Below are 13136 nucleotides of genomic sequence, written 5' to 3' on the forward strand. Positions count from 1 at the left end.
TGCAGTGTGAGATGTTTTCATCACTTGAAATCAGCAAAATAATTTTAGTATACTAATCCATATTAGTATACTTTTCTTAGCTGTAAAATATTTTTGCTATACACATATTAACTCCATAATAATTTTTGCTTTTAAATAGTCATTTCTAAGTAATAATTACCTATTAACAAACCTGCAAAGAGACAAAGAATATGTTTGCACATTTCTTGTTGTATCAATTTACCCAGAATTTTTTTTTTAAGATTTCCTTATTTACTTGAAAAGCAGTATTACAGTGAGAGAGAGATATCTTCTATCTACTGGTTCACTCCCCAAATAACCATAATGGCTGGAGCCTGGCCAGTCCACAGCCAGGAGCCAGGAGGCCAGGAATTTCTTTTTTGGGTCTCTTAGCACTTGGGCTGTCTTCCCCTGCCTTCCCAGCTATGTTGGCATGGAGCTGAATGGGAGGTGGAGCAGCCAGGGTTAGAACTGTGCCCCAGTGGGGTGCTCATGTCACAGGTGTGTGCTTTACCTGCTGTGCCTCAGGGCTGAGCCCAGATTATTTGACTTTGAAGAATTCCCTTAACATATCATGTGGTGAAGAATTTCTTCAGCATTTGAAAGTTTTCAGTTTACTTTTTTAAAAGTTTTTTTTTTTTTTAATCTTATTAGTCAGATATCCCTCTTGCTGTCCTTTTTGTTCAGAATTTACAGGACTTTTTCTTAACTTATTCTTATATTTTGTTCTCTCTCTCTTTTTAAGATTTATTTATTTTTATTGGAAAGGCAGAGTTAAAAAGAGAAGGAGAGACAGAAAAAAAGATCCTCCATCTGCTGTTTTACTCCCCAAGTGGCCACAATGTCCAGAGCTGAGTTAACCTGAAGCCAGGAGCCAGGAGCTTCGTCTTGGTCTTCCATGTATGTGTAGGGTCCCAAGGCTTTGGGCCGTGCTCAACTGCCTTCCCAGGCCACAAGCAGGGAGCTGGATGGGAAGTGGAGCAGCTGGGACTCGAATTGGCTCTCAAGGAATACTGGTGCCACAGGCAGTCTGATGTTGCTACACCATGGTGCAATTCCCTGCTTTTAGGATTTTAAGAAATTCTTTTCCAGCATTTTGGGAAATTAACTATACATCGATATGCTACATTTTGGGGAACTTGCAGCTCAGTTTTGATGAGGTATATTGTTCTGTCCTTGTCCAATTCACACTTCTAGTAGATAAGTTGCTACAGTTGTGTAGGGCATGGGTGCTTTATGTGTATGTCATTTTTCACTCTGTCCTTTCTTTTTAACAGGTTTTCAAAAATGTCTTTAAGGTCAGTGATTTTTTTTTTTTCCCTGTAATTTTCACAGATGTCTTTCTTTGTGAAAATTAGTTCGTTTTTGATGCTATTTTTGTAAATCCAGTTGTTTGATTTTGTATTTCTCCAAATATTTGTGTTTCCTTTACATTGTTGATTATATGAAGCATATTGTAACAGCTCTGTCCTTTTAGTCATCTGGTCCTCAATCATTTGTTTCTATGAATTTTTTCTTTCGATTGTGGCTTCAATAGTCTTCTTTCTGTTTCTTCATACATATTACACATTTCTTTTTGCCTTTAGAAAACTGTGTATAACAAAGGTAAGGTTTATAAAAGGTAATTTACAAACCAACAGCAAAGTACATTATGTATAGGCATTCCTAAAACCTCCAAGTGTTTGGGCCCAGTATAATGACTCATGGCTAAATCCATTCCTTGAAGTGCTGGGATCCCATATTCCGGCTGCTCCACTTTCCATCCAGCTCCCTGCTTACTGTCTGGGAAAGCAGTAGAGGACAGCCCAAAGTGATGGGACCCTGTACCTGTGTGGGAGACTTAGAAGAGGCTCCTGGCTCTTGGCTGCAGATTGGCCACTTGAGGAATGAGCCACTGGTGGATGATCTTTCTGTTGGTATCTCTGTAAAATCTGATCTGCCTTTTCAATAAATATAAATAAATCTTAAAAAAAAAAAAAACAAACCCAAGTGTTCAAATGCAGGCCGAAGGATAACAGCCACTGCCCCTAGGCATAGGAAAAGACTCTCTGCACATCATAATTCAGCCAGTCTTCATGATACAGTATTTAGATGCACAAAAATCATACAAAGTTAGTCATACTCAGTGAAGATGATCCAAGAACTTAAAGACATTCCTGCTGGATAGTGTGTTTGTGGTGATATGGTGAATCGATAGAATAAGAGGCCATGTAGTCAATCTCATGTGCTTTGGTTTCCTTGCCCAAGAAGGATGTGTATTTATTTAAGTAAGTAATTTTATGTAAGTAAGTAATTGTCTTCACTTGATATCCTGACCTTGTTACAGATTCCTCTAACCTTGTCATCTTGCACATTTTTATTGGACATCACACAAGGTTTTTTTTTTTTAATGAGTGTTAGACTTCCTGTACAGCAGCTAAGTAGGTTCTGAATCATATTTATCTCTTTGCAGTGTGGTCTAGAAACCTTTACTCTATGATCCATTTAGCTTTACTACCCAGGCACATCAGTAGTAAGCTGGATGAGAACTGAAGTAGCTGGGACTCCAACCAGCACCCTCCTGGCGTGTGGGTGCTCAAGCGGCAGCTCCACCGGCCACACCGTAGTGCTGCCTCCTGCTCTTATTCTTGACACATGTGCTCTACTTGTTTCTTGCTGTGTTTCTTCTTACTAAAATGGAGTTTTGTTAAAAGAGTGATTTTGTTTTATTTTTTTCAAGCTTTTTTATAGTCTTAACGGTTTACATAATGTGTTTCTGTTGCATTTTATTATTTGTGTAAATTAGTCTTTACTGTTAAGCAGTGACAGCAAGAGTATTACTTTTAAAATGTTTGTATTTTTAATTTTCCATGTTTTTTCTGTTTATCATGTATTTTCTTTTTCTGCTTGCTGTTAGGTTGACTGTATTTTCCGCTTCCCCTATCTTCCCCCTTTGAATGTTTTCTTTAAACTTATTTGTTTAGAATATCTGTTCTTTTTTAATTTTTGAAAAGTTGGAAGAGTCACTGGGAGTTGAAGAAGGGATGAAAAAGGGAGACCAAGACAGAGGGAGCTGTCATTGATTTACTGCCCGAATATGGCAGCAGCCAAGGCTAGGTCACCTGAAACCAGTAGCCTAGGTATTCCACCCGGGTGGCAGGATTAGTGCTGGAGCTGTCATGTGCTGCCTCTGGGGTGCACATTAGTAGAACGTTCAGATGGGGAGGTGATCCAGAACTCTGAAGGCAGAGATTCCAATATGGGATGCAGGTGTCCTGGGAGCATCTTAGTTACTGTGGCATATACCTGACTGTTCTTTACAACTTAAAGCTATTGTACTTAATACATTCTAAAGATAATGATTCCTTCCTCTGTTTTGTAGTTGTTAATTTTTTAAAAGAATATTTATTTATTTTATTTTGGAAGGCAGTATTAGGTAGAGGGACAGGGAGGAGAGATGGCGGGAGGGAGGGAGGGGGAGAGAGAGAGAGAGAAAGAGAAAGAAAGAAAGAAAGAAAGATAGATAGATAGATAGATAGATATATGATCTACTTGGGCCACCCTCTGCGGTCCTTTTCCTTGGCACGGAGCTGGATCAGAAATGAAGGATCTGGTCCTTGAACTAGTTCCTGTGTGGGATCGTGGCTTTGCAGGCCGTGGCATTGATGTGCCACAACATGGGTCTTATGTTTTATTTTTCTTATGTTTTTGTTTTTGGCTCACTTTTTTCTATTCTTTAAGATACTTAAAATCTAGTTATTTTAATTTTTAATTCTATTAACGAATTTCTTGTTACCACAATTGGGGTAGCTTTGTTTTACTTTCTTAAAGTGTTTACAAGTTTCACTACCATCTTTGAGAGCCAGACATGATTAGCTTATGCCTATCTTTTTTTTTTAAGTCTCTTCCCTCTCTCCTATTTTGTGTCACGTGTACCACAGTGACCAGTGTGAGCTTTGGGTGTCACTAGTTAGTGTCACTTAGTGTACAGGTGGGAAGAGCCAGCATAAGGGCCTTGGAAAGTCAGCTGCAAGCCCAGTTGGAGGAGTACTTAGTAACTGAGTTGTGTTGTCACAGCTGTATTGATCTGGAGCTGTCCTCAACATTTACATTTACAGGAGCAAATGATGACATAAGACCTTAATGTTTGATATATTTTGAAATACTGGGAAAGTACTCAACTTACTTTGTGTGCATTCACACTGTGCTATATTTTGAGTATAAACTGAAGCCTTTAAAGTTATCATTTAATTATACGTACTTATTTCTTTGAAGGCCCCGGAGTAGAGGAAAAACTGCTGTGGAAGATGAGGACAGCATGGATGGACTGGAGACAACAGAAACAGAAACTATTGTGGAAACAGGTATTAAAATTTGTTCTAATTGTTAAAAGCACGTAATAACTCACTCGTTCCTATCCTTTGTACATTTAACATTTTTATAGCTCTGTATTGTGTTAACACTTTTCTGTATGCTGAACTTTTTAATTTTATTTGAAAGGGTGGGAGAGAAGATTGTTGGGGCTGGACGGTGGGCATGGGAGCAGGCTAGGGGAAACACCAAGTAATCTGTTAGGTGGATCAGACCAAAGCCTGTAGGTGGCAGGGCTCCAAGCCCTTGGACCATCAGTGGTTGCTTTTCCAACAGAGAGCTGGATCTGAGGTGGAGCAGAGAGTGTCAGCATCCCTGTGCCACAGTGCCAGCTCCTGTGTGCTGAACTCTTAATGTATATCTGCCTCTCTTAATAGCTAATAATAAAACAGCAAAACAAAACCGAAAACTCAAGTTCTTCTCTTCCTCTCTTTTTTGTTTTAACATTGACATACTTCATATTTGTGCATCAATGTTTTATTAAAGCAAAATTGAAATGGGAAGAAACTCATTCCTGGCCATTAATAGGATAAGTTGGTATATTTCTGGCTAATGAAGCGTCTAGTATAGAGTAGAAAAAAAGTGTGTGCCATTACCAAGTAGTATGAAGTGCTGTGTTAAACAAGTAGTTTCTGTCCATTGGACTTTTAGTTATGTTAAATCATTTTTTTTTCTTTTTTTATTGATTACCTTGCATTGTGTGACACAGTTTTATAGGCACTGGGATTCCCCACCCCCCACCCACATGGAGGATTCCTCCACCTTGTTGCATTACCACAGTTCAAATTCAGTTGAGATTCCTTCATTGCAAGCACCTACCATTCATAAAGTCCAGCATCATATTGTCCAGATAAGTTCAACGGTTTCTTGGGGAGACCATCATCTCTGGATTGAAGGTAGAGCCGGCAGAGTATCATCCCGTTCAATTAAAAGCCCTGACATTACATCAGTAACAATTTATAACATTATGGAATTAGTTGACATGGTATTGAGTAACCAATATGTTAAAAGAGAAAAAAAAAAGAATACAAGTTCTTAACCACATCCTGTGACTTCTTCATTGACATTTCAATTTTAGTTTATATACAACTGAGTTCTATACACCTTAAAATGGCTACAGATTACTATTCAGCTGTCTCGTGTCTATTTTAATTTTAGTATTTAGCAGTTTATAGCGTTGAAGCATGATTTTGCTGATACTGGCTGTTTTTTGGGTAGTCTAACTCTATAACTCTAACAAGACATATGTCAACAGTTTAGGTGAACAGTTTTAGGAGGGGTGTGCAGAGAAATCTTCACTACCCCAGTGAGGAATAACTAATCTTTGTGTCCCACCCAGTGAGTTATAAGTGCATCCCCACTGACTGTTTCCTGTCTGTTTCTAAGCTTTCCTTGTTGTTCTCTGTCTGTCTATTCTAGTTTGTTTGTTTGTTTGTTTTGAGGGGTTTCTGGAGCCATCCTGATGGTCATTACGAGAGAGGGTGAGGACCCAGATTCGGAACCAGGCAAGGACCAGAGAAAGCTCCTCTCGCTAATCCCGAAGGAATTTTACTTTTCTTCTGTTTCTGCGGACCGCTCAGTGCTCCTGGCTGTTGGTCCGATGACCTTGGATCCTGCAAGGCAGGATTTGGGCTTCTTCCATCCCATGTAGTAGATCCAAATGGGGGTGGGTGACCTCGGAGTTCTCAGCCTACGAAGGCACTCCATTTCCCTGTGGTCTTGTTGGCAGTTGGGATGTAGTCCTCGGTGCTGTTACTGGTAGTCCTTGGTGAGGATCTGGGAGTCTTCAGGGTTGGGATACAAGCCTCCTCCTGTCTACCTGCTCCTCTCTGGGTCCCCCCTCACCCCCCGTTCTACACGTATGACCTCCTGTTAAGAGGTTGTTAGGATTGCTCCTAATTCCCCCCATATGCCTTTGTAGTTTTGCTATTGTCTAATGCTGATTCGAGTCTGTTGTCTATGAGTTACCAGTTATAATCCTAATAGGTTATACTTCCCGTCTTCCTCACACCTTCTAGGGTGATGTAAGATTTCTCTGCTCTCCCTTCCCATTTCCGAGTAGCATAGGGCCTTACAAGTATATTAGGTTTTACAATTCTTTGATGTAGATCATAAGCAATCTGACTCATATAGATTGTTGGTTCATTGGTTACTTCACAATATCTTATTGCATGAGATACAGGCTATTTGGAGTTGAAATAATATTACTGTTTTTCGGATTGACATCATTTCATAACAGCCACATCAATAACAGCAACAACAACATCAACAACAAATCATAACACCCTGAAAAAATAACGCGCCACTGAGTAACCAACACATACGTGACAAGGAAACACAGAAGTCTCTTGGGAAAAATGATGCCATTGTATACTTCATGAGTACGCGATGAATTCTGCTAGAGAAAAGGGATTATTTGGAAGTAACAAAACTGAGATAAAAACATCAAAACACGTGGGATACAGCCAAAAAAGCAAACAATCAAAAAAACAGTATAGATTGGACTGTTGGAGTTACACTTTCCATGTTGGCTTCCTTATATGAGAGAGAATATATGGTATTTGTTCTTTTGTGATTGACTCATTTCACTGTTAAAAAAGTTAATGTGAAGTTTGTAAATGCAAAGGCTTGGCACAATATGTTGCTCAAACTATCTTGTAAAATTTACAGGTTAATGATTTAGTAAATTGTCAAAAGGACTAGATTTCAAATTATATTTCAAGAATATCTGTATGAGTTTGTCTCTTACTGGAAATATTCTTCACAGAAGTTAGTGATGGTTTTTTTGTTCTGAAGTTACTATCACCTTAATGTTTCCAGAATTTGGTGTCATTTTTAGGGAGAAGCTAAACATTGTCAGATAAAGTTGACATTATGTCCCTGTTGTTCTTGGACAACCTGTCTCCTCCAATAGGGCCTATTTAGAGTGGTAACGTGAAACTGGAGGCTCCAGCATGATGGCAGGCGAGGTGAACCTTCACTTACAACGCTGGCATGCCATGTGAGAGCTTGGTCTCTGGAGCCAGCTCCCTGCTGGTGCACCTGGGGGCGCAAGGCCAGTGCCCTCACAGCTTTGAGGGAGCAGACCTGAAGATGGAAGGTCGATCATGGCCTCTTTGTCTTTCTGTTCTTTGTGACTCTGCCTTTCAAATAGGTAAATCTTTTTTATTTTGATGAGACTTTATTTTTTTCTAAATTTATCCTTTTGTGTATTTTCATTACCATATAAGGTGATTTAGTAAGTTAAATTGATTCTTTTTCATGTAATATATATTTTTTTCTGTTTTCTATTCTGTTACTTACTAGTAAAAACTACTTTTTAAAAAAACTTTATTTGGGCCCGGCGACGAGGCCTGGCAGCTAAAGTCCTTGCCTTGAACGCCCTGGGATCCCATATGGGCGCCGGTTCTAATCCCAGCAGCCCCACTTCCCATCCAGCTCCCTGCTTGTGGCCTGGGAAAGCAGTCGAGGACAGTCCAAAGCCTTGGGATCCTGCACCTGTGTGGGAGACCTGGAGTAAGTTCCTGGCTCCTGGCTCTAGATCGGCACAGCACCCGCTGTTGTGCTCACTTGGGGAGTGAACCATCGGACGGAAGATCTTCCTCTCTATCTCTCCCTATCTGATTTTGTAATAAAAAAAAATAAATCTTTAAAAAAAAGTTTATTTGAAAAGCAGAGTCAAAGGGAAACACAGAGGTCCTTCAATGCTGATTTACTTTCTTTCTTGTTTTTTAAAGACTTACTTTATTTTTATTGGAAAGTTAAATATACAGAGAGAAGAGACAGAGAGGAAGATCCTCCGTCTGCTGATTCATTCCCCAAGCCACCACAGCAGCTGGAACTGCTCCAGTTTGAAGCCAGGAGCCCAGAGCTTCTTTTGGGTACCGCGTCCCAAGGCTATGGGTTGTCCTTGACTGCTTTCCCAGGCCACAAGCAGGGAGCTGGATAGGAAGTGGGGCTGCCGGGATTAGAACCGGCGCCCATGTGGGATCCAGGTGTGAACAAGGTGAGGACTTTAGCCACTAGGCTACTGCGCTGGGCCCTGGTTCACTTTTCAAATGACTTGGCCTGGAGGAGGAAGGGCCTGGAGCCCCAGTTCATCTCCCACATGGGTGTCAGGTTACTGAATACTGCCATCATCTTCTGCGTTTTCACCTGCATCAGCAGGAAGCTGGACTAGAAGCGGGAATGGCTGGAGTTTAACTGATAGTCTAATATGGAATGTGGTTGTTCTAGGGGGTGGCTTAGTGTGCTTTGCCACCTCGACTGCCCTTTGAAAGTCTGTTAGGTTGTACCATGTTTTTATACTCCTTTTGGTGCACTTACTAGCCTTGTTCTGGGGCATTCTGTCTTGTTCAGTGAAGATTTAGCACTTGAATTTCTATTTTATTCTCTGTTCCTTCATCCATTGCTATTTTTGATGGTCTCTTAAATATGCTAGTTTCTTGCCATCTTTCAAAGTCCTGTTTTCCAAATCACCTCAGCACTCATTGCTGTGGTCATAGTTTATATTTGTCATTTTACCAATCACCAGGACAATGACTGCATCATTTCTAAAATCTGTATTTCAGACATCCTGTCCTCTGACTGCCATCTCTTCTTCCATATCCCATAGGTTTTCAGTTGTATCAGATCTTCAGTCATCTTACCAGTAGATTTGTCCTCTTTTCCATTCTAGTTCAAATTCTGGTTCATTATTGTAATCACTCTGTCATGTATCTTCAGATTCCTTGCCACCCTCCTAGCTTGCTTTCACAATAAAGCCTGCACTTGACATTGTAACAGGTTAAACAGAATTTTACTAACAGTTTTACTTAGGTTTGTGGCCTCAGATCCTGGGGAAATCAAGATTGCTACCATCCATTCTCCTTTCACTTGCAAATTTCTTCACATTATTGGAGGTCGATCAGTTTACCACTGTTTTTTTGTCTTCAGAATTCTAACACTTCTTATTTTCATTCTTCAGCTGATGATCTTTCTATTGTAATGGAAGGAAAACAGGAACAATTACACAAGTCGCACATTTTTCATCATCAAATCTGCCTTCCTGATTAAATGAAATGGAGAGTGTGTGAGGCTGAGTCCTGCTTGCTTTCTCGAGTCTGTTGTATCACCATTTTCATTTTGAGTCTGCAGTTTTGTGTATGTGTGTGTGTGTGTGTGTTATTTTTAGGATTTATCTATTCTTGTTGAAAAGGCAGATTTATAGAGAGCAGGAGAGACAAAGATCTTCCATATGCTGGTTCACTGCCCAGATGGGCCACAATGGCTGGAGCTGAGCTGACCTGAAGCCAGGAACTAGGTGCCTCTTCTGGGACTCCCATGTGAGTGCAGGGTCCCAAGACTTTAGGCCGTCCTCTACAAGTTTTCCAGACCACAAGCAGGGAGCTGGAAGACACCCATTCGGGATCCTGGCTAGGCTAGCAAGGTAAGGATTTAACCACTGAGCCATCGTACTGAGACCTAGTCTGTAATTTTCTTTGCTTTCCCGTGAATCATTGCTGTTAGCATGTGAATATGCTTCAGAAATTCCCATCTTAGATGTAAATGACCTCTTTTGATCAGGCATCCTCTTTCAGTTCCTGTATGCTTCTTTGATTATTCTTTTAGCAAAAATCATTAGAAGAGTTGTGTGTCTGTACTTAAGTTCCTTCTTGCTTTTTTGCCATTCTCTCGTGAACTCTGAATCAGGCCTTCTTTCTCTTATTATTATACTTAAAATTTGTTCTGGTAATAGCATCAAAAATCTCATGTTGTCTGCAACAGCTTTTAGTGTTCATTCTCCTAAACCAGAGCATTTTCTTCGACTAACCAGTGAGACGTCAGTCTGTTGGTTTTTTGACTCAGAATGCCAAGCTCTCGTTTCTCCTGTTACCGTTCTGGCTGTGTTTTATTCTCTTCGTTTGCCTTAGGTGGTCTTATTAATTTTTTTTCCTAAATTAAAAAGGTGTTTTATTTATTTTAGAGGGAAAGAGAGTGCCAAATGGTGATAAGATCTTCTCTCCACCGATTCTCTCTCAAAATTGCTGCTGGAACTCCATTTAAACCTCCCGTATTAGTGGAGGGCTCATGCACGGGGACCGTCTTTCTGCTTGTTCCCTAGTGCCGTGGTGGTGAGCTGGATGGCCTCAGTGTCACAGTGTGAACACGTTATTGGGTTTCTTTGCTGTAATTATTGTCTGTGCTGGTAATTTTCATGTCATAATACCAGGTCTCTTCTTACTTGGTGTGCAGCCGTTAGGTTCAACTTGCTTCTGAACATTTCTTCTTAGATATGTAGAGTATTTCAAATTTAATACATATTCCCTGGAACTTTTTATTACTTTCCTAAAACTTTTTAAAGTTATAACTTTGTTATTTTTGATGATGCTTATATAGCTGAGAAGAATGTATGCCCATGTGGATTGTTGATTAGGATGGGAAGGGTCGAGGTATGAGAGAAAGTGGATGAGACAATTACTTTCAATTTTTTTTTCCTTTTTTCTGGATCCGGTGGAAGGAGAGAAGGGAGAGGGCCACTCGTAGTAGTGCAACTGCATCAGTACCTGGGGATGTGGGATGACCACCTGACGTCATCCCAGGGCCTCCATGTGAAGCAAGTTCCAGGGATACTGCTTAAGTGGCTTTCCTGATGAAGCATACCTTCTGCTCTCCCTGTTCACGGCCTCGGGTTACAGGCCTTGTTGATACTCCTGGAGCCAGTGGACATACTCCTTTCTCAGCTGTTTATGCTTTGCTTGCTTTCCTTCTTTCTCTTTTCTTTCTCTTTTCTTTTATTTTCCTTCCTTTTCTTTTCTCTTTTCACATTTACTTTTATTGGAAAGGCAAATATATAGGGAGAAGGAGATACAGAGAGAAAGATTTTTTTTGTTGCTCAATGTGATCTTGGCACTGAAGGGGGAGGATTAGCTAATTGAGCCACTGAGCTGGGCCCTGTTTGTTAGAGAGAGAGAGAGAGAGAGAGAGACAGAGAGATGTCTTCCATTGGCCGGCTCACTCCACAATAGTTGCAAGGATCATACCTGAGCTAGGCGTTTCCAGGTCTCTCACATGGGTGCAGCGACCTCAGCAGCTTGGGACTAGAACTGCTGTCCTTCCTGGATGTTGATCCTGAAGTGACTGGTTAATTCACCATCCTGAAACATAGGTTTGTACTCAAGCTTTTTTTCTGATTTGCTTAGAGAATTTTTTTCTGGAAATCAGGCAACTTATCCCTTATCTCATTTGTCTCTGCTCAGTGAATATCTCCTTTTTTTTTTTTTAAGATTTATTCATTTTTATTACAAAGTCAGATATACAGAGAGGAGGAGAGACAGAGAGGAAGATCTTCTGTCTGATGATGCACTGCCCAAGTGAGCGTAGTGGCCAGTGCTGTGCTGATCCAAAGCCAGGAACCAATCTCTTCCAGTTCTCCCACACGGGTGCAGGGTCCCAAAGCATTGGGCTGTCCTCGACTGCTTTCCCAGGCCACAAGCAGGGAGCTGGATGGGAAGTGGAGCTGCCGGGATTAGAAGTGGCGCCCATATGGGAACCCGGTGCGTTCAAGGCAAGGACTTTAGCCGCTAGGCCACGGCTCCAGGCCCATCTGCTCAGTGAATATCTTATTAGAGACTCTTTTCCTAATCAACTTCTTTAAAACATATTGTTACTTTCTTTATAGTTTTCTTTCTGTTGTTTTAACAGATGTATGTTATAGTCTGTATTTGTTTATGGTGTATTCTCCAAGCTAGAATGTAAGCTTGTTTTGCAAATGATAGCTTAACCCATTGCACAGACTTCTGGTTTAATTCTGTTTTATTGGAAAGGTAGATGTACAGAGAGAAGGATAGACAGAGAAAGGTCTTCTGTCTGCTGGTTCATTCCCCAAGTGGTTGCAATGGCTGGAGTTGAGCCTGTCTGATCTAATGCTAGGAGCCAGGAGCTTCTTCCATGTGGGTGCAGGGTTCCAAGACTTTGGGCCATTTTGTACTGTTTTTCCAGGTCACAAACAGGGAGCTGGATGGGAAGTGGAGCAGCTAGGACACAAACTGGAGCCCATACGGGATCCTGATACAGGCAAGGCAAGGACCTTAGCCATTAGGCTAGTACCCTGGGCCCAATTTCGGGTTTTTAGCTTAACGTTTTGCTATTGACTTTTTGAAAATACTTTCATTTATTTGAAAGGCTGGGAGAGAGAGAGAATGAGATACATTCATATGTGCATGCATGCACACACATGCACAGAGAGAGACCTTCTATATGCTTATTCACCCTACAAATGTCTGCAAAAGCCACATGTGAGCCAGACAATTCTGGGAGCCAGGAACTGCTCCCACGTGAGTGCTGCTTTCACACACACATTAGCAGTAATGGGGATGTGAACAACACTCCAGAATGGTAAGCTTGTTTTGCAAATGATGGCACAGACTTCTGGTTTAATTTTATTGTTGCCTGAGCAAATATTATATGATTCTAATTCTTTTAAATTTGTTAATAGGTGTTTTATGGCTGGTAATGTGGGTTTGAAAAGAATATGTATAGTTTTTCAAGACCCATGTATTTATTTATTTACTTCAAGGGCAGGAGTGACCGAAAGCTGTATGTTTGCATGCACGTGCTGGTGGTTAGAACTAGAGCACATGGGCATGTCTGCTTTAGTGTGACAATGAGAGCATACTTACATTTGCTGGCTTGCCGTATGGGCGCAGGTTTCTGTCCCACTGCTGCACATTTGATCCGGTTCTCTGGTTGTGGTTTGGGAAAGCAGCAGAGGCTGACTCAAGTCCTTGGGCCCCTGCACCAGCCTG

General features: G+C 40.9%; 1 protein-coding gene across 19 annotated transcripts in view; it reads left to right on the forward strand.

Annotated features, from left to right (window-relative positions):
• KMT2C (lysine methyltransferase 2C) overlaps positions 1 to 13136 on the forward strand; it is a 227018-nt gene that overhangs the window by 50513 nt on the left and 163369 nt on the right. For 15 of the 19 annotated variants that reach the window (XM_058655077.1, XM_058655078.1, XM_058655084.1 and 12 more), the window contains 2 exons: positions 1278 to 1298; positions 4255 to 4343. In XM_058655077.1, the coding sequence (XP_058511060.1) occupies positions 1278 to 1298; positions 4255 to 4343 (110 nt within the window). The remainder of the gene's footprint in view (positions 1 to 1277; positions 1299 to 4254; positions 4344 to 13136) is intronic. The other 4 variants (XM_058655086.1, XM_058655089.1, XM_058655091.1 and 1 more) reach the window with 1 other exon arrangement.

This window comes from Ochotona princeps, chromosome 25 (genome assembly GCF_030435755.1).
Source record: "Ochotona princeps isolate mOchPri1 chromosome 25, mOchPri1.hap1, whole genome shotgun sequence".
In the NCBI taxonomy this organism is placed as follows: domain Eukaryota; kingdom Metazoa; phylum Chordata; class Mammalia; order Lagomorpha; family Ochotonidae; genus Ochotona; species Ochotona princeps.